This window comes from Neopelma chrysocephalum, unplaced genomic scaffold (genome assembly GCF_003984885.1).
Source record: "Neopelma chrysocephalum unplaced genomic scaffold, ASM398488v2 Primary Assembly neopelma1_59, whole genome shotgun sequence".
In the NCBI taxonomy this organism is placed as follows: Eukaryota; Metazoa; Chordata; class Aves; order Passeriformes; family Pipridae; genus Neopelma; species Neopelma chrysocephalum.
The window spans coordinates 28,148,034-28,175,891 of record NW_020897714.1 but is presented as its reverse complement, the minus strand read 5'-3'; the positions used below and the strand labels follow the sequence as shown (position 1 = coordinate 28,175,891).

The window sequence follows — 27,858 nt, the reverse complement described above, 5'->3', positions numbered from 1 at the left end:
GTAATGAAAGTAAGTTTTGACATAGGTGTTTGTGACTGGGGCAAAACCATTTTGGGGACCGCAGCAGAGCACAGCAAAAGCAGTCCATAGTTTGAGCCAATCTTTTGCTTCTTGGGAAGGACCATGGGAGGCAGTGATGTGTGGCTAAAAAGTAGTAGCTTGCCTCAGTGACTTCTGGCAGTTTAACTTCCTTGGTTCTCTGTGTTGCCTGCTTTGCCTGTGGCTGCTTCAGTGTTACTCTGTCCCCTGGCCTTGCCTCAGCAGTCTGCTGGTTGTGTTCCTTGTTCTGCTCTCATGAGCTTTCAGCAACAGATTTGTCCTTCTCTCCCATGTGTTCTGTGCACTGAATAAAAGTCCCACAGGAAATAATTCCATCAGGTGACTGTAGTTCTTGTGCCAGCAGTTGTATGGTAAACTTCTATGGCTTGCAGTTCCTCTGTTGATCATAAGATTTGGCTTTGCAGTTGGTTGGGGTTTTTTGTGTGTGTAGTTTTTGTGTATAACTTAGGACTTTAAGAGGGAGTAAAAAGTAAATACTTTAATTATAGTGTCCAACTTTGCTACACAAAACATAATGCATATCATAATTGCTTGAATTTGAACACTGAAATGTTAGAGTTACACCACAGATCCAAGTGTATTATTTTAATTGGAAAGCTATTACAAAATAGAGAAGCATTTTTGCTGTATTGGAGGGGAAAGAAGGCTCTCCTGTTTTGTTTTATTGCTTGTAGCATCCCACTGCCACAGAAGCATTAGTCACTTAGAACTCTGGTCTAGGTAAGGGAAGCAACATGACAGGGGGTTGTATTGCCCAGTTCTAGTTCAATAATTTTGGTAGCTTCCAGGTGTTCCTGGTGTGTTGTTGCTTCCTCCTCTTTCTCCTGCTGTTGGAGTATATCAGCCTTCTCTCAACAGACCTTCAGTTGCTGATTGATCGATCTATCTATCTATCCATCAATACACACACACACACACACACACATATATATGAGAAGAAATTATGGCTAGGCTTCGTGAACGAAGATTTGGGAAGGGCTCTACCCACGTTTTTTGCAAGCGCGTTGGTGGCTAAAAAGGCCAATACGAGATATGAGAAGAAATAACTCTTCATTTAATTATTTGGTGGGTTTCCAGCCCTATCCCAAGAAAGTCTAGAACTATTTGGCAACTTGGAATGGTGTGTCTGATCTAAAGCTGAAAGAAATCTATGGGACAAAAAAAGGACTCCTATATATGTCGGGGGCTGTTGTGTGCTAAATAACAATATTTTACAATATTCAGGTTTGAGAAAGATTTTAAAACTTCTTTGAACAGTATTAGGAAATGTAATTACAAAGGTGTCACATTTAGCTGCTTCTTTAACATTTATATTGATATTTAACACATTGAGAAGGATCACACATGAAGGATAAGGTTATTAAAAAAGCAAATTAAGTGCTCAAACAGAAAAAATTGGCAGGGGTTGATGCAGCTATAAACTCATAGTCAAATGTAGTAAAAGAAAATCTGTGCATTACCTGTCTCTTTATGTATAAACCCAAAAAACAGTTGATATGTTCACAGTTGTGAAGCTGTGATCAATATTCTAATCCTAGATATCTCCCTTCTTTTGGGAGCTTTGAGTTTCCATAGGCAGGGATAGTTGTATCTTTTTGTGCAGCATCTCATGCTGCACCAGTCCGTGGTTGGACTAGGGGCAGAATGCCAGTGGGATGTTTCAGTGTCCCCTCCCATAGTGCTGTCTCTTGGAGCCCAGCACCCCATTTGCTCTTGGGCAGGGATTTTGGGGGCACAGCAGGTCTGGTGCAGCCACCACTCCCCTTCACTGTCTGTTGTAGCAAGTCAAAGCCTGCAGTATTTTTTCCCCCCTGAGGTTTAGCTGGTGTGTAATTATGTTTGATCATTAACCTAAATTTTACACTTACCATTATATGTAAGTCCACAGGTTGAGAGATTGAATATTTTTCTTTATTATTTTTATAGTAATAAAAGGTTAGCATTAGCAGGGAACAGGTTTTAAGTGTTTGAAATCTGTCCTGCTTGTGAAATTGTGCCTGCCAGTGATATGTGTACCAAGTGTTTAATTTGTGCTGTGTGTCACTTCAAAGTCTTTTACTACATTCAGGGCTTGTTTGACTTGCTTCGAGTGATATTTAATGGAAGTGTCTTTGCAGAACATGTCCTACTCAATAGCAGTCCTCTGTTGCAAGACCACTTTCAGCAGTTCTCTGGCTATGAGAGAATGCACCAGAAAATTACTTGTTTTCAGGGTTCGTTGCTGTTACATATCTCAGACTTCTTGTCAGTGTCTGTCACAACACTCAACTTCTTGAGCTGCCTAAAGCAGGCTGTGTGGGGCTATATTCTTTTACATATTTGTAACAAACTCGACTTGAAAGTCATCTAGAGAATTATACCTCTGAAAGAGCAGGGTAATTCCCTTGGAGATACTTAGGGGAATTGCATTAAATTTTGTTTTCAAGATTTTGGAATTCATTTTGAGTTCTCAGGTGATTAAATGTTTTTGGTAACTTCTCTGTAATTATGTTAGCTTTCTGTCACTGGGAGTAAATCCAGGGATCTCTGTTATGTCTCACCCACTGTTGTTTAATTCTATATGTTCATGCAGCAGAGTGAGCCAGGACAGCGGAAGGACACGGACCAAGCTGACTATGGAGGAGCTGAAAGCATTTGTACAGCAGCTTTTTAGCTTGCCATGTGTTATCAGCCAGGCCCGACAAGTAAAGGTAAGTTTGCATCTGTTCCTTAGATAATGTTGTGCTTTTTACTTTGTTCTGGTTTTGTGGTGGTATTTTTTTAAACAGATAAGGTTGCCTGGTGTAAAGGATGAAAAGCTTTTTTCTTTTTTTTTTCTTTTTTTTTTTTTTGAAAATTAGTCCTGCACTGTCAGAGGTGGATTGAGTGGGGTGTTTCATTTCTAGCTTTTGATGTAAAGCATATGACTGCTTTGCATGATGTCTGTGGCCTCAAGAAAGGAAGTACAGTGTCTTCCTGCATTACTGGGAAATGTTGCTGTTGTCGTTGAAGTTTTGCTGATGACATGTTGCTGTCTGTCCAGCATGGAATGTAGCATATATTTCCTGTTCATTTGTAAGCATGTCTCTAAGTGAACAATGTGACAGTGTTTGTATTTTTATGCTACTGTAATCATAGCAACTCTCAAATTGATAGCCTGAGCATGGATATGTAATGCCCTGTGAGATACTCTAATTCCACCTGGCCTCCCTTGCATTCTGGAAGAATACCTATGCTCTTGTGCAGCAGTCTGACACAGGGTGGGGTGTTGCACATGGTGATCAGCATTTGGGCAAATGAACAGAGCCCTTTACATGACTGTGTGTGCACTTTTTAGGGTGCCTGTTGCAGTTGGCGTTGCCAGATGTAGTGGTCTCACTGCAGATAAAGGACCACCCTCACCTGTCACTGGTCCAGATGGCCCAGTTTTAGCTCTCTGAACCAGTTACTCTTATTCCAGCATCATTAATGCTATCTGTAGAGGTGAAATTTCTGGCTAAGTCCTACCTTTTGTTTGTTTTTGTAGAAATCTGTGAAGGTTACATTGGTGTGCTTTTTTAGGGAAGAGGGAAAGCAGTGCCACACTGTCAGTTATTCTGTAAATACTTCTCAGCTTTGCTTTCCAGGTTACAACCCTCTTAATCTGTATGCATGGCCTGCATTTCTTACCCTTCATATATATCTTTGCACCTGTCTGTGAATGAATCTAGACTAATAAGCAATCCAGATCATACTGATTCCCCTGGCATTTATCATTCTGGCAGTCTGCATCATAGCAAGTGTTTTCAGCAGCAATCTTAATTTGTTTCTCTGTCACTGATGATGAAGTGTTAAATAGTGTTTCACCTACTAACCAAGTTCCAGAAAACTCCTTCAAGAAGCAGCCTTCATAAAGATTTTTCGCCTTGAGAAATGTATGAGATGTATGTTAACCACTTATTAACCTGCATGTTCTGTTGATACTGTTTTAAGTGTTGTATATTACTAGATCGAGGGCCTAAAATTCTAAACATGACCATATGTGCAGCTACTACTACATAACCAAACAGTTTAAAGATAAATTAGTTTTGTTTGAGATGGCCTCTTTTCCATAAGTGTTTGCTAATGTTTGTTGTGTCCTTCATTCATTAATTTCATATTAACTTTTTCATGGTAGTTCAGTGTTTGATAAGAGAGACTTTATATTGGACTTTCTTCTTGTTTTTATGATATTGACATGTATTTGCTGAAAACAGGTTCCTTCAGAAAACTATAGGGCTCCAGGATGCAGTTTAGCCAGACCTGTTGATGCTAATCAACATTTTTATCATTCAGAGGTGTTCTTTAATGAGTTTCCCAGCAGCCAGTAGAGAGTGGAAAGTGTATTCTCATCCTCTTAGGATAGGATGGTTTTACTACCCTTCTTTCCACATAAACCCCCAAAATATTTATTTATACTAATATTTAGTAATGAAATGTTATCATCATGTATTAATAGACCTGTAAAATTGTTCTCAAAGGGTTTTTTTGTTTGTAATGTGTTTAAAACCTGCTTCTAATTAAAACTTAATTCATAGATGACAGAAGTGGAGGCGTACAATAAACTCTTAACAGTTTTAATTTGTATTTTTGTCTAAATACTTTTTCCCAACTAGTCTTTCTTCCCCCAAACCCCAGCATTAGGAAACTAGTTCTAGTTCAAGTACTCTGCCTGTGCATGTGCATGTTCTTGAAGCTTCAACATCATCACTAGCCAATAAATAAATATTATCATTTTACTGGTTACAAACTGTAGTCTCTTAGTTTATGAATGAAGTCCCATAATGATCACTTATGCCTAAGCACTCACTAGCTTTCAGCATGGCATTTGAAGTCAATTATCCATCATAATGAATAGCAAAATAATTGTCATGTTGGATGATGAGTATTTTCTAACACAAAAGGCATTGTAATTATTAAACTGTAATAATTTACTGTTGTCACTATGCAGCATTCAACGTATGTTCCCTAAATCAAAATCTTTATAATGTGGGTCTTGTTCTTTCTTATAAATGCTTTCTGGTTTCCAGACAGTCATGAGAAGAATCATCAACCAGAAAGGGCAGGAAGCTAAGGGTTAGGAAATGCAGGTTTTGCTCCTCATAGTGCCATCGACTTGCTGTCAGAAATACCTGTCTTTTTTTAAGAGACTTGGGAGTGAATCAATTGAGTATACTGGTTGAATGTCCTTGAATGAATCTCCTGCAGAGATTCTTTCCTATCTGCTGGCTTTGGTTTTTTTCATTGCAGTGCCAAGACATGAGGATGAGATGAGGACAACTGCAGCAGTGCAGTTGGCTTTCTGTGAAATTGTCTCCTTTAATAAGAGGGTTTTGCATTTTCATTTCTTTCCTTTGTGCAGTAAACCCCTGATGCTTTTAAGTGGTGGGCCTGTTTTAGGAAATAATGAAAATATAATCACTGTTACTGTAGCGATCTTTTGGAATTCATGTTCTCTTACATCTCTGGCTTGTTATTTCTCCTCAGCATATCTTGTTTTGCTGTGTATTGCCATCATTACTGTAATGCCCCAACACTGTATTGAAATGATGGTCTGTTTGCAGAAGTCCCCTTTCTTCCCACTCTTTTAAAATTATGTTGACTGGGCAGTGCTAAATATTCTGTTTTGTTGGGATCTGTAGTCATTTGCAGTCATACTATTTTGGGTGTAGAGTTCAATGCAGCTAATATGCCTCGGGTATGAAACATTAGGCCATCAAATAAGTTAGATGGTCTGTTACTTAATATGTGTCAGACTTGATGGCTTGTGACAGCTAGCTGGCATGGTCTCTAGAAGCTCTGACTGATGATGTGATGATCACAAACAAATTCACAGCTGACTGATCCCTCAGTCAGATTTCCCTTTTGATTCTGTGGGCGTTTTTCCCTAATTGATTTGTACTGTATGTTACTTCAGAATCTGCTTGATGATGTGGAAGAATTTCATGAGCGTGCTCAAGAAGCTATGATGGATGAGATCCCAGACTCTTCCAAGCTGCAGGAGTTAATAGACATGGGCTCTGGCCTTTATGTAGAACTTCCCGAGCTGCCAAGGCTGAAGCAAGAACTGCAGCAGGCACGGTGGCTGGATGAGGTGAGGTCCACCCTCTTGGATCCCCAGAGAGTCACCCTGGATGTGATGAAGAAGCTGATTGACTCGGGTGTGGGCTTGGCACCACACCATGCTGTAGAGAAAGCCATGGCTGAGCTGCAGGAGCTGCTCACAGTCTCAGAGAGGTGGGAGGAGAAGGCCAAGGTCTGCCTGCAGGCCAGGTGAGTGTTCCTTTGCAAACTGTTCTTACAGGTCACGCACTTCCGTGTTTCTCATCCTCTTTTGAGGAGTGTGGTGAAGTCGGGTCTTTGCAGCTGTAGTGCCTTTGTTCTTTTGGGGTGTTTTTTTACCTCCCAGCAGTTGGATTGCTCAAGAGTGGGATTTGAGGTTGTTGATGAATTGCAGAAGTGTTGATTCCCTATGGTGTTGCACAGTGACCAGAGGCTATGAGTGTTGCTGCTGTCTTTGCTATTCATCCCCCTCAACAAAGAACCCTGAGTATGCTACCCAGGACAGCTTTCTTGATGCTAGGGAGCTGTGATGCTGTGCCCTTTTGAACTTGACTGTGCAAAGTCCATCAGCTTTCTCACCTCCTGTTCTTTGGTAGGTGGTAGCACCCTCCAAGCATAGAGCCATGGTGTCCTACACTGCAGTGTAGTGATGGAGTTGCATCACCAGCCTGTCAGATTTATGGCTGTAGTTAACTGGCATTTTGAGAGAAGGCTGGAACTGGGTTTTTCTTACTCTAGACCACGCCAAAGTATGATGGCTCTGGAGGGCATCGTGAATGAAGCAAAGAACATCCCTGCTTACCTGCCCAATGTGCTGGCACTGAAAGAAGCCCTGCAGCGGGCTAGAGACTGGACAGCCAAAGTGGAGGCCATTCAGGTAGGGGTTTCAGCAGGGACTGGAATCTTCTGCTTGCATATATTTAGACATATCCTTTATTCCTAGCACCTCTACCCACAAAGGTGACCTGAAGGAAAGCTTTGCTATAGCTGTTAAATATATAGCTGGTGTGCTTGAATTTCATTTTGGTTTTGTGCTCGTTTCCCCCTTGGCTATCCCAATTTCTGTTTCCCTTCCTTTTATGCATTTTAGGGGGATGTAAAAGCTGGCAAGTTCATTATGGTGTGGTATTTGGTGTTGAAACTGTTTGGCATACTGTCAGTGGAAATATTTAGCTGCAGCAGAAGGTGCTCTGCTCACAGGTCTTCAGTTTTGAATCTGGCTATGGAAATGCATTTTATTTGTGTTTTTTCCCCAAAATGGTGTAAGGTTTAATGGCACTGGTGGCTAGAATTTTCTTTCTGAAATAGACCAATTAGCTCAGTAGCCTTCCCTTCTATTAGTCTACCCACAGAACTTGATCCAGACATCTGTGATATTTCTAAGTGTTTATCTCTGGACTACAACTGCTAGTCTTATGTTGGGTATTTGTTGGAAATTGAACTGATAATCCCAATGGATTTCACATCAGCCCATGTACAACTCACACGTAATAGCTCACTGTTAAGCAGACAGCATTTAAGACAATGGTATAGAAATGGAGTGTTGTCTTATTCCCTAAGCCAGCTGGCCGTGACTGTTAAAATAAAAGCTGTATGAGATGGATTTGTAAAATAACAGTAAGATTGAAATGTTGCCCTCCTTTCCTTTAATATGGAACTCTATTTTAGTCAGTGACAAAATAACGTATGGCTTGAAAGTAAGCTGGCAACTGATATATATAATGGTGGAAATATTGGCTTAGAAAAATTTCTTTCATCCCAGAATGGGAGCAACTATGCCTACCTGGAGCAACTGGAGAGCTTGTCTGCCAAAGGCCGCCCAATACCGGTGCGTCTGGATGCCCTGCCACAGCTGGAGTCTCAGGTAGCTGCAGCACGTGCCTGGAGAGAGCGCACAGGAAGGACCTTCCTGAAGAAGAACTCGAGCTACAGTCTGTTACAGGTGAGCAGCACTTCTGTCAGCCTTCAGAAACTCACCTTGATGGCCCTCAGTGGTTCAGAGCGAACAGCTGCTTCAGCTACGGTGGATTACAGCTCCTTTTCAGAAGAAAATAGAATTTCAGCTGTTCTCAGGTGAAAAGAATGAAAAGCGTGAAGAGAAAGAAAAAGGCAAAAAGTTCTGTTTGGTTAGTCTTGGTTTATGTATGGACAGCCTCATCTGTTACTTTTGAAGACAGAGGGAAAGCAAAGGATTTCTTTTTGTGTCATTGTAGAAGTGTAGGCCTGAAACAGACACAGACTCTGTCTTAAATTGATGAGTGTTTTAACTTGCCTTACTGCTTAAATGCTAAGAAAATAGATTCCATATTTTATAAACTGTTTAAGAAAAATTAAGTCAGCTACTGTTTATTTCACTTCAATGAATCTAGTCACTGTCTTTGTTTTAGTGAAAATCAATCGTGTTTGAAGATCTATCATATCTACTTGACAGGCTCCCCTTTTCTAGGGAAAATAATTCAAGTTTGGTCAACTGCTGTATTTTTCATTCTCTTATATTGTTGTTAATTCTCTGCAGTTTGTCTTCACTTTTAGTGAGATGTCCAAAACCAGACAGCATCTTCTCTCTCTGGCTTCCTGAGTGCCACATGAAGTGCAATAATTACATCTTGTGTCTCAAAGGGGATACTGATGTTTAATGTTCCCAGTAGGATCTGCCCCTATTGCCACAACATCACACTGATTTCTGTTTGATTTGTCGTACACTCTAGATACAATTTTTTTCTCTATATTCTTCTGCCTAACTAGTTATTTAATATGTTCTGGTTTTGCATTTTCCTAAATGTAGCAATTTGAACTTTCCTATGTTGAATTTAATTGCTAGATTTCATATTTAAGTATGCATTCCAGCTAGTCAAGATAACTTAAAATTTTATTCTTGTCCTTAAAGTGCTTTGCAGACTCTCGTAATACTGATATTAAAAGGTTTATAGCATATTTTTAGTTTTCTTTCAGTCACCAAATTGCTGATGTAAATATGAAATAATGGCAGATTTTTAAGACGTGTCATTAATAAAGGCCTTTGAAGGAAATTTAAACTACTGATATCTAACTGCATACAGTATTTTGGTTGGCTATTTGTATGGTAGCTTAATCGTGAAAACATAGTGGCTTTCACTTTGACCTGCCACGTTATGGTGGTACTGATTACATTCAAAGTTCATAAGTATGAAATACTTTTATCCTTTTCTGTTTATTCTCTTGTAGCATTAGTTGACAGATATCAAAGGTGTTAGATTGCTGAGTATTTCTTGCTCTCTGGTGACATTGTTGTAATTCCTCTATTAGATGTTCTCATATGGTGTCCCTGATATCACAAGATTATAGATTAGAACTTTTTTCTGTTCTTGGCATCCTTGGCTCTGACAGTATAAGTTTTCTTGGCGTTACAGGTTCTGAGCCCTCGGACTGATATTGGTGTTTATGGGAGCAGTAAGAATAGGCGGAAGAGGGCAAAGGAGTTGATGGAGAAGGAAAAGGAAAAAGATCTTGACTTGGAATCCCTAAGTGAACTGGAGGATGGGCTGGAGGAGGCCAGAGACACTGCAGCTGTGGTAAGGAGCAATGAAAGGTAGTATCTTCTGATACATTATCTCTAATCTGTGTAGAAATCTTATAGAAGAACTGATAAATGAATCTCAGTAAAACAGGTCTCTCATAATATGATGTTTGACACAAGAATATGGTTCAGCTTTAGTTGCAGTGAAAGTAGGGGAAGCACAGTTCAGAGTGTAAGTGCTGGTATTTAGTATGAGTTGAGCTGTGTGCAACTCTTAAATGCTCTTGGCTTAATATCTGTGGCTGCTCATCTAATATTAACATTTACTGAAATCACATTGCAGTAATGTGCAGTGAGGTGCAGCTCTGCCTTAACCAGTACCAAGACATATTTGGTTAGGTCAACTTTGAGGGCAGCCTGTAAACGCTTGGTCATGGACACTGGGCTGGAGGGAGTGTTTTGTTTTGATTCCTCCTTTTTAGGAGGATATTCATGCAGCTTATCAGATGAATTTGCTGTCATCTGGCTGCCCTTTCTCTGAGAACAAAGAAAATATGTGCAGGCTCATTAATATGGCTTATACACAGTCTGTTTTACTGTAGTATGCTTTGTTATAGTTACTTGAATGGAAACACTGGGGAAATGCAAGTTGCTTCAGAAGATATATGGTCACTCAGATGCTTCTGGTGCTGAGCCAACATTGAAACAATGCTCAGCTGCATTGTCTCAGTAGGCAAATAGGTGGAACAGATTCTGACTTCTTCCCTGGAGTCAAAACCTGTTCTTCTGGTGGTCTTTTGACAGATATAATTATAAACTTCAGAAACTTTGTACATATTGAGAAGGTTATCTTAAGTTTACATAGTATCTCTGTCAGAAGGACTCAGGGAGTAGTGAGTAATTGAGGAGGAGGCATCTTAGCTAAAGTTTTGATTAGATCACACAACTAAGTTTTGGGCTAGTTTAAATAGGAAGATATCTTGGTATGTTTGGTTGTTTTGGTTTTTTTTCTTTTCCTGTGTTGGTAATAAAATGAAATCTCTCTTAGCTGTGAATGTCACGACTTGCTTTTTGTCCTTTTTGGGTAGGTGGCTGTATTCAAGGACCGGGAACAGAAGGAGATTGAAGCCATGCATGCTCTCAGGGCAGCTAACCTGGCCAAGATGACTATGGTGGACCGAATCGAAGAAGTCAAATTCTGTATCTGTCGCAAAACAGCGAGTGGATTCATGCTGCAGTGCGAGCTGTGCAAAGACTGGTTCCACAGCGGCTGCGTGCCCCTTCCCAAAACAAGTTCTCAGAAGAAGGGCTCTAGCTGGCAGGCCAAAGAAGTGAAGTTCCTGTGTCCCCTCTGCATGCGTTCCCGAAGGCCACGGCTGGAGACGATCCTGTCCCTGCTGGTGTCCCTGCAGAAGCTGCCGGTGCGGCTGCCGGAGGGGGAGGCCCTGCAGTGCCTGACGGAACGGGCCATGAGCTGGCAGGACCGAGCACGGCAGGCGCTGGCCACTGACGAGTTGTCCTCTGCTCTGGCCAAGCTTTCTGTGCTCAGCCAGAGAATGGTGGAGCAGGCAGCACGGGAGAAAACAGAGAAAATCATCAGTGCAGAGCTACAGAAAGCAGCGGCTAACCCTGACCTGCAGGTAGGGATGGGAGTGTCTTGCTCTTTACTGTGCCTGTCCTAATTCAGTGTGTCAAAATGCCTTGTCTGTCTTGGAGAAGCTTGGGGAGAGAGGGGGAGAGTTAAAAGCTGAGGATTAGATGTGTTGAAACTACTTAGTTTGGAGCTCCTCAGGCTCTGGCTGCTTCTGTCAGCTACATGCTGCTGCAGGAACAGCTCTGTGGCTTTGTGCTCACTGTCAGTAGCAACTGCTGAAGGTGCCTGTAAGAAACATCACATCAGTCATAACAGCTGGGTATGGGCATGAAGGTGCGTAAAGCAGTTGCTACTTTGGTGTCCAAATTCCATTTCCCTCTTGACAGAATCCAAGGTCTCAGTGTTTATAATTTCTGATGGATTGTCATTCCTAGGCATTTAGTGTCTTGTTAGTAAGTTTTAGTGAGGCCTGTAGGAAGGCAATGGTGCTTTCACAGCTGACCTCTTCACCTTGAGACTCGGGTCACATGATGGTGTGGTGAAGAAGTTTGTACAACCACAAGCTGTAATTTGGTAGCACTGAACAGCGGTATCTAGATCTTTCTAGTCCCTATTATTCAAAAACATGGAATCAAAACCTAATGGAAGCTTTGCCTTGGATATCTCCCTGTTTTTCTTCACATCTTGCTGTAATTAGTCTTTTCTGTGACTGCCCAGGTAGTTGCCCTTAGGCCAAAAGAAGCACTTCTTTGTCAGTAACTCTGTAGCTTTTCTGCAGATTTTTCTGGAAATTTTATTGTTTCATTCCCATATTTCATTTTTCTTTTAGGGACACCTGACTAGTTTTCAGCAGTCAGCCTTTAACAGAGTGATAGGGAGTGTGTCCTCATCCCCACGGCAGACTTTGGATTATGATGATGAAGAGACAGACTCTGATGAAGACATCAGGGAGACGTATGGCTATGACATAAAGGTAGGTGTGGTTTATCTGTGTGGAATTAATCCAGAACACCTGTCTTCTATTAATTCATTTATTTCGGAGTATATTTTGTATATTAAGCTATTTACGTATATTCTGCCCTGGCTCTTGTTGCAGAAGAACAACTTCTTGATTTTTATCTGAATGTCTCAGTTCTGAGGGAAGTTTTTAATGTTTTCATTCAAAACTTCCAGACCTGTGTGAATTTCAAAAGGCGCTTTTTAGTGCTAAGGAAAAAGATAAACTTACAAAGGTATTTGTATTTATAATACCGTGGAGGATGAACATTGTCTTTATGCCCCATTCAAAGATATCATGAGTCATAAAAGTGTCTATGTGGAGAGCTCTTCAAAAGTTTTTGCTACAGCAAAAAAATTAGTCTTTGAAACCTGCATGCTATGTAAGAAGTTTCCTGATGTCAGAGCTTCTTTCATGTTTTCATACCTTTCTCTTCATTCAACCTTCATATAAAGGAGTTACATGTGTTCCATTTTGGACGTGTGGAAATATTCGATACTGGATCTCTGGATCGTGTTGTAAAATTAGTGTCTGGATTCAGTTCAGAAATTGTACCTGCAGTCAAATTTTTCAAGTATTTTAACTGGAGGAGAACTTCCATGAGAAAAGGCAATTGTGGAGATAACCAAGTGTTTTCCATGTGTTGAAATGTCCTTTTGATAAATGTAGAGACAAAAGCAATGCCACTGGTTCTTCTTGAGCAGTGTTTTCTTTTTAGCGATAGTGTCATTTCTACCTTAAAAGACGCTATCTTAAGAGACAGTGTGGTCATGTAAATTCTTCTAAGGCAGATATTCTGGTTTATAAAGACCTGGACAGCACATTCTCTAGGTATGATTTGCTGCAATCTCCTATTTTTAGTGTTTTGTTTCTCTGCAGCTTTGTGCATATACTCAGATTTTTCTTATAGTCCCATGTGAAATGCCAACAAGAGTACATTGCAGTTGGGTGCTACAGCTTTTAATTAAATTCGTTGTATATACAAAAATAATTTCCAAAATGTTCTTTGCATCAGGAGTCATAATAAGGCATTTCTGAAAGATGTGGTATTTTCTGAGGCTGTGATAAAGCATATGTCAAGAAAGATGGCATATGCTTGTCAGGATCTGAGGGTTTTGCAGGAGCATCATTTCATTTGTTTAATGATTCTGTTGTCATCATTTAAAAATCTGTTACTTAACCCTTTTGATTTGGATGTCCATCACTCTATGTAATTATAGAAACCTAAAAGTAAAAAACCGTTGAAGCAAAGCTGCTAGGGACCAGAAATGTCTTTTGTTAGGTCAACTAACATGTTTGGAATAGAAAACAAATTTTCAGACAACCAAATTTTTTAGGTTTAAACTAGGAGAAGCAAAGTTCAAAGAAATAGCAAAGTTGTTCAGAAATTAATTACTTTTAGACTTTTGGCTTTTAAGGGTTGAGTTTTTTCAGATCATGATGCATAAACATTTTCCAGTGTGTTTAAGAAAAATGCAGATCATGATGCATTGTGTAGGAATTTGCTCTTAACTTCTTGTGGAAGTAATCCCTGTATCCCCAAGGGTCCATAGACTGTATTTCGAAACCCACATTCTCTGGCTTCTCAAGTGCACAGTTGTTATGGAAATAGATGTGGAAAAAGGCCTGTTTGATCATAGTGTGTCTTCTAATTAAATCATTGTTCTTGCCAATAAATACTTCATTATGAGTGCGATAGCTAGATTTGTTTTAAGATTTGTTTCAATCACGATAATTCAGTGTGAATTTTCTTCACCTGTTATTTTCATTTTTTTGTCTCGTATTTTTCTCATTTCTTTGCACCTGTGTTGCCTATGGCCACTAAATGGTGATTTTTTAAAAAATCAATTTACATATTAGTCCTGAACTTTCTTTAATGTAGTATAATGAGATACCCATAACAAGATACTGTACGAGATATAAACTTTATGGTATAGGGAGAAATATCTTCTTTCTGAGTATATTTATTCTGCCTTTTCATCTGGGCAATTTAAATTTGAATTTCCCACTTGTAGTTCTGTACAGAAATCATTAGTGTGCACTTCACTTCCTTTTAAACTTGTAACTGAAAGCCAGAGAGAGAGATTACCATTCTTAAACTCCCTTTTTATGTCATGAAATGACAGTGTCTGGGTGTTACAATTTCCTGAGTTGGCCATTTTGGGACCCACACAACTAATCTTCAGGTAAATATTGTCAATAACTCCTCTGTAGCCTTTCTCTTTTTTTAAGCCAGCTTCTTGTTTTTAATGTTTTCTGAAAGATTTCAGTTGTATGCTAAGAATGTTAAACCTGTTGTCCAGTTTCATCACACACATGATGAAACAGCTGAATTCTGGAAAGTGCTGTGAAAATAAATGGTTGGTTGAGGAGATTGTCCTAGCTAATTTCACCTCCAGGGGCGAGTAAGAAGAGGGATAAATTAGTGCTAGGGAGCATCAGGGAATCTACTCAGGTGGGCTAGTGCTTCTCTGGTTTCTCTGCCTCATGTAATGCGGAGCCAAACAAAGCTGCTCCCACTGCCAAGAGATTCCTAATGTCTCTTGTCCTGATGGGTCCAGCTGCACCTGAAGGCGTATGTCCCAATTCAGTGTGATGTATCTAAACAGTCAAACATCCATCTTACCCAATACCTTGAATGCGTTCAGCATCTTACATAACTCATTTTGCTGAACACAAGCCAAGTTCTCTGTTTGTGGAAATATTCACAACAGTCTTAGCTATTACAGCCCTCTTCTTTCAGTGTTTGGTCCTGTCTTAAAATGATTCGAGACTGACATAGAAGTCCCAATCCTAGGACAACACTGGATTTTGATATTTGTGACTGTGCTGGACCTCACCTGTAAGATCTTTCTACAGTCACTCAGCACACCCCTGCTTTACTACAGATGCCTGTCTTTGTGGTTTTGCAGTCAGTTTTTTCAAGCAAAATAATAAATTATGTAGGCTAAGAGTAAGCATCCTTTGGTTATGTTGACTTCTGAAGATCATACTGGAGGGACTGCTGAGTGAGGAAACTTGTCAAGTGTTTCTCTTGCAGTAACTATAAATCTACTGACCTATCTCCATAGTTCCTGTATTCCTCCATTTTTTAAGTAGGGATATAATTTGTAGCTTTTGCACATGGTCTCGGTGTCTCTGGTGGGGTGTTTCAGAGTCGGGTTTTAGGAACAGCTCAGTCTTAGTAGAATTTCCTTTGAAGTAGGTATTTTCTGGATCCAGATGTTGCATGTTTTCTGTGGGTCTCTTTCAGGACAATGCCAGTGTAAAATCTTCTAGCAGCTTGGAACCTAATTTGTTTTGTGATGAGGAAATCCCTATTAAATCAGAGGAAGTGGTGACACACATGTGGACTGCTCCCTCCTTCTGTGCCGAACACGCGTATTCGTCTGCTTCTAAAAGCTGCTCTCAAGGTATTCCCTTTTGTGCACGTTGAGATAAAATAAAATAGGTAACTGGGATGAGCAGTCAGTAAGGAAGGGAACTGCTCTGTTACCCCTGCTAGTTGTACAGAATATATCTGTAAAAAGGTACAGTAGAGTTACATTGCAGTTAGTTTCCTGATGTCTCATATATAGACCTGTGTCAATGCGTTTTGCTTGGGATTGTCTGCCTCTTTACAGTGTTGTAAAAAGTATATAATTTCTTTTAGTTTTCATCTCTTCCTTTTATTTTATATGACTTTGCCAAGGGGAGGTTTAGATTGGCTTTTAGGAAAAATTTCTTTGCTGGAAGGGCAGTCAGACATTGGAACAGACTGCCCAGGGAAATGGTGCAATCACCATCCCTGGAAGCATTCGAAAAACATGCGGGTGTGGCACTTGGGGACATGGTTTAGTGGTGGGCTTGGCAGTGCCAGGTTAACAGTTGGATTCAATGGTCTTAGAGGTGTTTTCCAGCCTTAATGATTCTATGATCTGCCTCCTGTCTGAAAGGTTCTAGCACTCCAAGGAAGCAGCCTCGGAAGAGTCCACTGGTACCTCGCAGTTTGGAGCCCCCTGTATTGGAGCTGTCACCTGGAGCAAAAGCTCAGCTGGAAGATCTAATGATGGTGGGAGATCTACTGGAGGTATCGCTGGATGAAACTCAGCACATCTGGCGGATTTTACAGGCGACTCACCCACCCTCTGAGGAGAGGTTTCTTCATGTCATGGAGGTATGGAACTTGAAGAAATACTCTGGTGTGGAACAAAAATCCCACCACATTATGTTGCTGGGTTTTTTTTAATATAGTCTTGGGTAGTTGCGTGCTTACTTTCTTGACATGTTTGGATTTCAACTCGGGGGAGTAGTAGATTCCAGAAAATAACAGAATAAGAAACCCAGAATTTTATTTCTTGTTCACTCATGCCGTAGCACTGTCCTCCACAATTAACCATATTTAGAACAGTTCTCTCAAGCAGTTCCATATGCAAACCTTATTTTAGAAAATATGGGGTTAGGAAAGGAAACACTGTTCTTGATTATGCTTGGAAACAGAACTAATCTGCAAAAGAGTTACAAAAAAACATTTAGAAAGATAGAAAGTCTACACATAGCTTATATAACTTTATACTTAAATGTTACTGGACTTTGTTACTGGGGAAAGAACATTTATTTTTTAGTAAAACGTGGTTTGGTCGTGCAGGTAATAAGATTCCTGTCCTTCCTCAGAATAACATAGACATAGAAATTTTTTTATTCATATACTTTGAAGATGTCCTGATAGCTTTGCTCAGCTGACAGTGAATCAGATGGGTTTATCTGCTGATTCTGAGGTCGAGTCAAAATGACTTGGCCACGTTTGTGCAGTGGGCAAGGGGTGTGTGCTGGAAGAGGTCAACTCTTGTGTTGAAGAACTCGACTGGAAACCATTCTTTATCATCTGCCAGCAGCAGTTAGGGGTTAGTTTGACCATGTGTGGCTATGGAGTATGTGATTGCTTTTTGGGTTATGCACAGGAAGCACATGGAAGATGGCTCTTTCTTGATTTCTTGGTGGTGTACAGTAATACAAGATGGAAGGTTGCATGCTGTGAAGGTCAGATGAGCACGTTAATTGGTGTCTCATTTTCTGAGTGCCTTCCATATACAATGGATGAGTTAAAAGTGTTGCCAAACTGCCATCAGTTAGGGCAGTAGTATAAAACTGACCCTGCCTCCCAAGTACTGCTGCTTTACCACTTTTCAACCTGAGTACTTCCTAAGCTTAATGTTCTTTTAATATAATAGTTTTGGCATGGAGTTGATTGAGGAACAGTTTGAATGCCAGTAAATAACAATTTATAAATAGTATTCCAGACTGTTATATTAATAGTTAAGCAAAGCTTTTTTTCAGGGGAGTGGGATAAGGGGTGTGGGATGTGTATGTGTTATGACACTTTCTGGTTAACCCTTATGAATACTTGTTTGACCAGAACTACTCATTTTGAATTGAATATTTTCCATGTCCGTTTACATACAAAATAAGCAGACTTTTGTAAAATAATCTTGAGAGGATTTGGTTTTGGGTGGAGTAGCTATATTAAGTAATGTACAGTAAACAGAGTGTCTTTACTCACCTGTAGTATGTTCTTAATCTATTAATAATTATTTAAGTGTATAGCTGGATTAACTGAAATTGAGTCAATCCTGTTTCTACAGAGGAGCTATACATGTGAATCTTTCAGATATAAATAGGACTTGTCACTGTGAATGCTACCTGCAGGGACAGAGTTGGCCAGTTTTAAGCCTCACTTCTGATCTGAATCTGTTATTTAAGAGCTGTCGATGACGCCAGGATATTTACAATGTCTGCCAGTTTGGAAGCTTTTCAAATAACTGATGTTACTTTTTTCTCTTGCTTGAGTTGATGATCCATTTTAAGAATTCACCAATTATGCTATGTTAATCTCCAAAATAGCAGTTGCTTTCTCTCAAAAATAATTACAGGCAAGACTGACCTCGGATGAAAAATAAGCAAGAGCATCTAACAAATTATTAATCTTCTCAACTTCTGTTAAAAAACAATGTGAGAAGGGAGTTGTAATTATTGCTTATTTTGCCTCCTTACTCTTGCTGATGATTTACTTTTTCCGCTGGGTATTTTTGATTGATTGTACTTTGACACAGTTGATAACACTGAATTTTTTCAAATATGGTGAAAATAAAGTTAAGTGCCTTTTTACTTAGAATTTGTAACTGTATGTTGTTGAATAGGTTTCTTCATACTATGTCAGCATAATGGTAGAGGTAAGTACATCTCTCAGATGTCAGGTTTGCAGGAAATTTGCATTTGAATAAAAATCTCTCTTCACTCTTTCCATGAAGGATGACAGCATGGATGAAAAACCGCTGAAAATGAGAGGGAGAGACTCTTCTGAGAGGAAGCGGAAACGAAAACTGGAGAGAGCAGAGCAATTCTTTGGAGATATGAAGCAAAAATCTAAAGAGCTGAAAAAACTGGAAAAACCTAAGAAGAAGAAGCTAAAACTCACCATGGATAAGACAAAGGAGCTGAACAAGCTGGCGAAGAAACTGGCTAAGGAAGAGGAGCGGAAGAAGAAGAGAGAGAAGGCAGTTGTTGCCAAGGTAGAACTAGTAAAGGAGAGCACAGAGAAAAAAAGAGAGAAGAAGATTCTAGATATTCCTTCTAAGTACGACTGGTCAGGAGCAGAAGAGTCGGATGACGAGAATGCCGTGTGTGCTGCACAGAACTGCCAAAGGCCCTGCAAGGACAAAGTGAGTTTTCCTTTAGTTCTGTCACAGGCAATTCCATGCAAAGTCAAACCCCCTCTGTGCCTTATTTAGGTTGAACAGCATGAGAAACCAAAGTGGTGTGATTAGAAATAAGAGAGGATGGAGTAGTACTTGGGTAGGTACACAGGTGTAGATGTAGCAGATTAAACTGTGGATCTTCCTTCCTCTCTTGGGTACTTTAAAACAGGAAAAGATGGAAAATCAGAATCCGGGTAAAGGTCTTGGTTGGGAAGTTTAACTTCTTCAAGCTGTGTAATATTTTGTTGACTATGTGCAACATGCATTGGCTGATTCAAAGGATTAATTCTTTGACTCAGATAGAAATGTTCCTGTGTTTCTGAGCAGGAGTGGGATGTGCGATGTTCCTAAATGGAGTAAATTTTCTGTATTTCTTGCATACAGTCTGGGAACAGTGATGTTGCAGGCTGAGTGATCTACCAACTTCAGTGCTTCGTTTTTCTTGTTGGAGATGAATAATCAGTGATTTTAGACCTGATTGGATTATTACAAAAGAAACTTGATCTGCTTGTCTCTGTGGTACTGCCTATCCTAATTGTCAGCTTTTAACACTGACTAATTGATGATCAGATAAATGTTTTTCAAAATGTTTTTTTCTGCTTTCTAGAAAGTAGAAAAAACACACCCCAAATAACTGTGGAATTGAGATTATACTGCACTGACCTGCACAAGGGAGAGTAGGAGTAAGTGCAAATAGAAAGAACTTATTTCTTGTTGTGCAGAATTGAAACGTTGAGTTCAAGTCTTCATTGGAACAGTCAAAAAGACCAGTTAAAAGACCAGTTTTGAAGTCTTAAACTTAGATCAAGGTTAGAAATTACACTCAGTCACTCAAAATACAATAGTCTTTTTATTCTCTTTACTTCACAGGTGATATGTACCTCATATTAGTACATTTTTATGGAAATTGAGATTGTAAGCAGGAGGAGAGTGCCTTTAAGCTCCTATTATAAATAAGGTTGTACTAAATTTGTCAAACTTCCATGAATGAAACTGAGTAAAATTCCTGATTGTATAATCGAAGTTTTTAATGGAATGACCACCTTGCCATAAGGTTGGATGTACTTTAGTACATTTGGCAGGTGAACACCATACATACGTACTTGTGTGACAAGTTGAAACATGGCAGATACAGGAATATAATGACTGAAGCCGCAGCTGTTGGTGACCATTACTAGTCACTTTGAAAATATGTTCAGGAGTAGTTTGCTACAAACTAAAGTAAAAATCTTGAGATGATAATGTTTCTTCATTTTGATAGGTTGGCACTAGTGCTGTTTTGCTAATATACGAAAATAGAATAATTTTCACCTCACGTTCCTCTGTGAGGTGAAAGCAGAACTACAGCAGTAGCCATTTTTATAGCTGTACCAATGCATGCCATTAGAATGGAGAATCTGTGTTTCTTATCCTGCAGATCACAGTTTCCACCCACTGGCTCAAATGAACATGGACTTTTATTCAGGGAATTGCAGAAATCAAATAATGAATCTTTTTTCCTTCCTAAGTTTTAATTTACTTTTTTATGTTTTTCCCAATTGTTCTATAGCAAGTTCAACTCAAAGTCTGAAATATTCTAGGTTAGATGTTATGATGTTTAGGAGCTGGAGTTGTGTGTGCATTTTTTGGCATTTGGTAGCCAGCTGTATACCCAATATCTAGCTGGTAGAAAAGTATTAAAGCTATTGATGTCACATGGCTATTTCTCTCCCCCCAAAAATCATCAATCCTTTTGTTTTCTGTAATTTTTAGGCTTCAAAAGCTGCCATTTGATAATGCATCTAAGGGGATGTATATAATTTAGAATGTGTATTTGTAGACTTTCATCTATGCTGAAGTAACGTCCCTGAGCGTCCTCTTGTTTTAAATGTGTTCTAGCACACCTGCTTTCATTTGAGGAGAGCTGAGTCATCTTCCTCAATAGTAGCAGTGTATATTTGTATTGTTGTGGTCTAAGGATGCAAGAGGTTTGTTGGAAGAGTTATTTTTTATTAAACTGAAGCAGTTATTAAAACAAGCTCTGTAGGGCATTAATTTGTGCCCAAAAGCTGTTATGTGTAGGCACCTCAGTTGGGTTTAATGGAAGGTATTTTCTCCATGTAAACTGTGCCTGTCTGTCCTTCCTTGTAACGTGCCACGTGTTGCTGCTGTGCTCTCTTGCAGGTGGACTGGGTGCAGTGTGACGGTGGCTGCGATGAGTGGTTCCATCAAGTCTGTGTCGGTGTCTCTCCCGAAATGGCTGAGAATGAGGATTACATCTGTATAAACTGTGCAAAGAAACCCATGCAGGGACCGAGCAGCCCTGCTCACGCACCACCTCCTCCCTTCTTGTTGAGCTACAAACTACCAATGGAAGATCTTAAGGAGACAAGTTAGCAACTACTCGATGCCCAGAACTTGTTGGGAAATGGACCACTGAAACCCTACAGGAAGAGAGGGTTTGAAGCTAATGTAGCCACTGAGCTTCACTTCCAAGGATGTACAGACCTGCAGCAGAGTTGGTCCGTTCCTTACAGCTGGCTTCCTTCATACAATGGGAATGTCAAGGCACAGTGGTACCGACTCATCTATGCAGACACCGCCTGATTAGGAGCTCCAGCCAGTGTTTTCTGACTTGAGTGTTTCCATCTTTGAGTGTGGCTGTTGCTCTTAGAGACTGAGCAAACTCAAGGCTGTTAGATTAGACACTTCAGGGTGTTAGAAGTACATGTTGGCAGTGGAGCTGGCCTGGAATTGGTGGGCACAGGCTGGAGCTTTTGGGCCTATCAGGTTATCCTAAGGAGGTGACTTCAGAAGTTATCTTTTGCCTCTCCATGCCAGCCCAGAGCACTGAGTAATGTATTGGGAGAGTTAAATTGCCTCCATATCCAGGCAGCTAACACTACACTATAAGGATGGGAGCAAGTGGATGAATTTCTTTTCATTTCTCTTTTGTAGCTAAAGGGCACAGGAGCTCATAATCTCAGAAATCAGCAAAGGTTGTGTTTACCAAAAAAGAAACCCAACTCTACTCCACTAGGCAAAACTTTTTCCTCGGTGGGAAACAGTCGATCTTCCTGTCCTGAGGAGGGCCAGAAAACATTGATAATGTCTAGCTAGACCAGAACTTGGGAAGAGCAGAGTGCTTCCCTTTCCGTGGGGATGCCCTCTCCTTTTCTAGGCTTTGCTTAGAGTTCTGCACTCCTGCACATTAAAGTTGTCTCGCGCAGGATGGAGCTGGCGAGGAGGTACAGCACCCAGGGCACCAGCTTCTGAGATCTGTACCCAGGGATGGGAAGGAAAGAAGACAGCCCACTTACCTCAGAGGGCTTGAGCACATGTGCTTCTGTGAAAAGTTTCACTCACAACTATTTCCAGTATCACCAGGCTACGGGCATGGCCTCCTGTGATACCACAAGCAGTCTGCAGATACTGTTCACAGTGCAAATCCCCCTCCCTGCTGGCTTTGCTGGATGTGCACCAGTGTACAATCAGCAACAGTTCTTGTTTGAAGTCGCCCCTGGCTTTGCCAGAGGACCAGAGGGGCTTGGGGTCATCCTGGGTGACAGTTGTTTTAGTAAATCCATTTTTAAAGAAGGACTTGTTTTTACTTTTTTCTAAATGTCTCAGACTACTGACTTGTTCTATAAATAGATTATTTTTCTTTGATTTTTTTATACTTACCACTGTTAACCAGCAGCACAGACAGAGGTTCACAAAGCAAAAACCTGCCCGTGGGCTTGGGTTTTTTTACTCCATTCCTTCCTTGTAGTACAAGGAATTAGCAGTTACCTTCCCCATTGTAGCTTGACCAGCTGCCTGTGTTTAAATAGGTAAATACATTTCATGTGCTACCTTTGTGTTTGGGTTTGTTCCTATTAGTGGGGCATCTGGGCCTTAAGGAGTCCAGTGGATGCTGGCTTTGTGTATGTGAATGTCTGAAGTCAGCCACTGAGCTGTCTCCCCCCTCCACTCGCTCCCTATTGTGTTTCCATTCTTCTGCAGTTCTAGGAGTGTTGTAAGTAGTGTCCAGTCTTACTAGGAGCTGGATTGGGATTTAAAGAAATATTGACAAAAACAAAAGTGTGCTGTCTTGACTATTCTGTGTCCCTTCTCTTGTTCTCTAATATTTGGAAGTTTATTTATCTGGCAGAATTATCCATCCAAAAAAAAAATACTCAGCTCAGGTAGATGGAACTTTATTGCTTTCTTTTCTTTGTGCCTGCTACCTGAGAAGAGGAAGATGTGCAAAAGAAAAATAAGATGGAGGGCAGAAGATATGGGGTCTTGGGGGCTTTAAGTGCAAATTGGGCACAGACTTTTAATTCCTGCTCCTTAAAGACTAAAATGGTGTTAAAAGCAAAAGCAAGCTCTGGTTAAGCATGTGGCTGAACGGGCACCCTAGCAAACTTAAGAGTATTATTTGTTTACTTATTTATGAAGGAGTCTATGCTATAGCTAGACATACCCTCTTTTTGCCTCCAGTTAAATTTTTTTCTTCTCAATGTACACTTAGTTTTGGTAAACTGGTTTAAACAGTTGTTACTTTCCTTCAAGCTTTAACTGATGGTACTACATAAATGTTTCCCTATATGGAGTGGATAGACTATCTGTCACAGATGTTTAATCGTTCCAGAAGTAGACTAGTACAAGATTTCTTAAGGAATCCCAGTGTTCTGTATTCTTTCCTGACTCCTAGAATCCGTGACACAACAGGGAAAATATGGTTAGCATATCCTGTTAGCCACTGAGCATATCCTCTTAACCATTCCTGCATTCTCTGTCGCGATAAAGTCGTTGTTATGTGTAATCACCATCAACTGGAAAAGAGATCTTTTGAGTAAATCTGCATTGCATGTTCCTGTTTCTCTGCGTAGAAGGTGTGGTGGAGAATGTTAACAGTAGCACCGGTTACAACAAGATGGAAACAAACAGCTGTATGATGCAACTGTCCTCATTCTGCTTGTAACAAGCATAGAAAGGAGTAAACAACAGAAAGAAATGTGCAAATCATGTGCAAAAGTCACATTTTTAGTAGCTGTTTTTCGTATAGCCTTTTCATAGAGCCTCTATTTCGCTGTTGAAAGGAGGTTGCCACACTTTTTCTTGTTACAGGTGTCTCGTCTGATTTTGGATAAGGTGTTCATAAATTGAAGACCATTATTAGCTTCACATCTTATTGTTTTAAGCTTGTTTTTTAAGAGCATAATTCCTATCAAAGGATTGCTGATAGTATGAACTTATGAATAAATGTTAACTTTTGGAAAAATCTGTAGATATGTAGTTAGTGGTTGAAAAACCTAAAGCTACAGCTGTGGTATTGTCTCCAGATCTTAGGGGTTTGAATTTTTATAGAAACATATGTAAAGAAGCAACCCAAACTTGAGCTAAGGTAATAATGTTCTTACAGGTCTACTACTGCTGTAGAAAAAAATCTCTCACGCTTTGGGGACAAAATCTCAGTATATAAAAAACATTAGCTTGTGTGTATATAGAAAGGTACGTCTTAATGCCTACAAAGGCTACTAGCCACTGTTTATGTTGTTTTTTTCCATGTGTCTGACACATAAGGTCAAAAAAATCACCTAAGGTGTTGTGAGGGGCTGAAAATGGTCAGGACTTGAGTTGTGTGTCTTATACAAACTGTGTGGTTTCAAGCTTTCTTTGTAAAACCCAGAGCCTGGAATTTGGCAGCTTTACTTGCAGAGAGAGAAATGTCACTCCTGACCTTCAGTACCATTGCTTTTAGGATTTATTGGTTTGACAGATCATCTGTAGCTGAATGCTTGTGCAGCCTGGACTATTTGATAATGAGGGCTTAAGGTAATATTGATGATATTATGGAAATTATCTTGAGGGATTGGAATACAGTCACACAACATAAGATAACAGACAGTTGTCTGTTACATTAGCCACACTGTGAAGCTTGCATTGATCTTTTCAGTTTTTAGAACCACAGAGTAAATTTAGGTTGGAGGGTACTTCTGGAGGTCATATGGGTCAACCTCCTGACTAGAGCAGTGCTGACTTTGAAAGGGGGTGAAGTTTTTCAGGGCTGTGTCCAATAAAATTTTGAGTATTTCCAGAAATGAGCATTTAACAACCTCTGACTTCCTGTTTGGTTTTGTAGTATCTTCAGCGCAAACTTTTATCTAATGTACAGAGTCTCCCTTGCTGTAGCTCGCCTGTTGCCACTTAAAAGAGTCTGGCTCCATATTTTCTTCAACCATGCATTAGGTAGTTGAAGACTGCAGGTCCTGCAGCCGTAATTTCCAAGCTGAACAAACCCAGCTCAGCTGCCTTGAGCCGTGTCATGAGCTGCAGCCTTCTAACAGACTTGGTGGTCCTCAACTGGACTTCCTACAGGTTGGTCATGTCTGGTTTTGTAATGAGGAGCCCCAGACTGGATAATCATATTCCAGGTGCATCTTACAAGTGTTGAATATGTGGGGAAAATAACTTCTTTGAATTTGCTGCCCGTGCTTTTACTGTGCAGGCTGGTACAGTGCTGCCCTTTATAGCTGCAAGTACTGCTGACTCTTATCATTGTGGCCACTGTTAGCCCCAGGTCTTTTGGTTTCTTATTTCTTATGTGCAGGGCTAATGGACTTAACAAACTTTCCATCAGCACATCACTTCAGCCAGTCAAGATCCAATTGAATGGGAGTTCTCTCCTCCCATGTTTTGGGGTGTCCTGCTTCTGTCCTCCACCAGCATTGTTTTGTGTCATGTGCAAACATGAGCGTGCTCTATCCCACCACCCAGGTGGGTAAGACATAAACCAGTAGTCTCCAGTACCAACTCATGAGGTACTGCACTTGCAGCTGGCCACCTCCTAGATTTCAAATTGTTGACTACTGAAGTCTAAGCACAGAAGTCCACCCCATTTTCCACCCCCATTGTATGTTGTCCATTCATTCCACAGGTACGTTTTTGCAGTAAGTCTGGGTAAATGCCCACTGCTTTCCCCTTGTCCTTATAGTTCATCACAGAAGACACCCAGATTTGGCTGGGGTTATACTGGTGACTGTTACCAGTCACCTTAACCCTTGTGGGCCGGGATGTGGCTTTGAGGAGGATTCCATAATCTTTCTCCCCTTCATTGAATGGGCACGATGTACAGAAGGGTTCATCACAATCCATCAATAAAATGATCTTCCATACAGATGTTTTCCTAGGCTTCATTCATCATTGTGGCTTATCAAATTTGAAGAAAAAAACTACAGCCTATCTGAACTGCAGTTTTTAAGATGCATGGAAAACTAAGTGGCAGAACCAGAGGTTTCTCAGTGGGCTGCTCATACCTAACTCCATGTGGGCCTGTGAGCAGGTATGTCAGTCCCTTACATGTAGATACACGTCCAAGCTGCTCTGGTTGAAGTTTCTCAGTGTTACTGATGCATGGTCCTTTTTTACGCAGTTTTTTGCACTGGAAGAAAGACATAATACAAGGATCATGAACAGGGGCGTCTCCTCTTCTAGGAGAAACAACACGATCTGCAGCCTTCATTCAACAGTAGTGTGTGTACTAGGCAGGTGTCTGAGGAGAGCTATCACTTTCATTTTTCTGTTGTTCTAATAACACTTATTAGAGTAAACACAACATAGAGTTGTAGCAAAAGAAAGCAAAAAGTAATCAGATATTCACTAGTTGCTTTTAAGACATGTCTTGCTGTCATCCTAGGTACATTTTGCATATCTTTAGAAATAATGACTGATTGAGAGAACTGCTGTACAATAGCAGTCATTTTGTGTGTTGGAAACGGAAGGTTTTAAAAGGGTGGAAAAAGTTTCTTACAGTCATTCCCGAAATAACTTCTCAAAACCCCTGTAAGATGTTGAGAACTGGTCTGCTAAAAGCAAGATTTGAGCCTTACTCTGGTTAGATGAAAATGAAAAGCAGAGAACTTCACATCCTCTCCAGCTGTGGTCCCTGAGAATGTGTTTGGTCAGCCTGCCTGAACCAAACAGGAACTCTACTTGGAGCACCAAGGCAGGGGGGAGGTGCTATAAATCCAGACCTTATTGGAATTCTAGCCATGCTGGCTTTGGGAGGGTGATAAATGCGTAGGACAGCTGGAAACTGCACAGCAAGACATTGAGAGCATCGAGCCTTATGTAATGAGACGGCTCAGTACAAATGAGTGTTAAGTTGCAAGGTAAAGGAAATAAAAGCAGCAAGGGTTTATTGAAAAACAGAGATACCTGTAAGGAGACATGCATTGAATGCCTTTGAAACAAAAGCCCTTCTGCAGTGAATAGTTGTAATCCTAGGTGGGGCATTGTGTCTTAATTGGAGGCTTTCCAGAGGTCAATTTTTGGCAGTCTGTGCGTGTGCATCACCCCACACCTCCTCCCAAAAGTCATTTAAAGACAAGTGCCAGAGGGAACTGCTATGGGTGTTAATACCCGAGGAGAGCAACCACCTCTGAACACACAGGTCCTGAGATGATGGTTGATGTCTCTAGCCAGCCTGGCATCTGTTTTTAATGAATGGGTGATGTGCCAGCTGATCGAACTGCTGCTTCCTTTTCCAGGTTGATGCAGTCTGTGCTCAGCCTTGCAGCAGCTCAGCTCACCCCCCGGGCAGTGGGCACACTTGTTGCTCCCCAGAGAAATGAGGTGTTTGCAACTGCTGTTCTGCGATAGCAGTGGGGCCCACGCAAATCTGTACTATGAATTTGAGAAACAGCTCAGGTGAACATATTCTGTTTAATTCTGTCAGCTAATGATTTAACTTTTCCCTTTATAGAGCTGGAAATTTAGTTAGCCAGGTCTTGTGTGTGTCTCTACAGTATTTTGCTCTGATAATGCCATTGCAGAGATCAAAATCTAGACATTTCCAGTGCATTGGTAGTGTTGCATCCTGTTATTTTCTTTCTGGACAGTCTCTCAAACAGGAGAGAGGCAGGAGTTTGATGCTTTAGCTTTCCCTAGG

The 27,858-nt window shown here is 40.5% G+C and overlaps 1 protein-coding gene across 1 annotated transcript in view; it reads left to right on the top strand.

Annotated features, from left to right (window-relative positions):
* KDM5A (lysine demethylase 5A) overlaps positions 1-24,189 on the top strand; it is a 50,799-nt gene extending 26,610 nt beyond the window's left edge. The window contains exons 18-28 of the mRNA XM_027680665.1: positions 2,633-2,750; positions 5,975-6,330; positions 6,859-6,997; positions 7,883-8,062; positions 9,510-9,671; positions 10,705-11,256; positions 12,040-12,183; positions 15,461-15,620; positions 16,143-16,363; positions 18,495-18,905; positions 21,105-24,189. Of these exons, the coding sequence (XP_027536466.1) occupies positions 2,633-2,750; positions 5,975-6,330; positions 6,859-6,997; positions 7,883-8,062; positions 9,510-9,671; positions 10,705-11,256; positions 12,040-12,183; positions 15,461-15,620; positions 16,143-16,363; positions 18,495-18,905; positions 21,105-21,317 (2,656 nt within the window). The 3' untranslated portion in view covers positions 21,318-24,189. The remainder of the gene's footprint in view (positions 1-2,632; positions 2,751-5,974; positions 6,331-6,858; positions 6,998-7,882; positions 8,063-9,509; positions 9,672-10,704; positions 11,257-12,039; positions 12,184-15,460; positions 15,621-16,142; positions 16,364-18,494; positions 18,906-21,104) is intronic.
* The last annotated feature ends 3,669 nt before the right edge of the window (positions 24,190-27,858 follow it).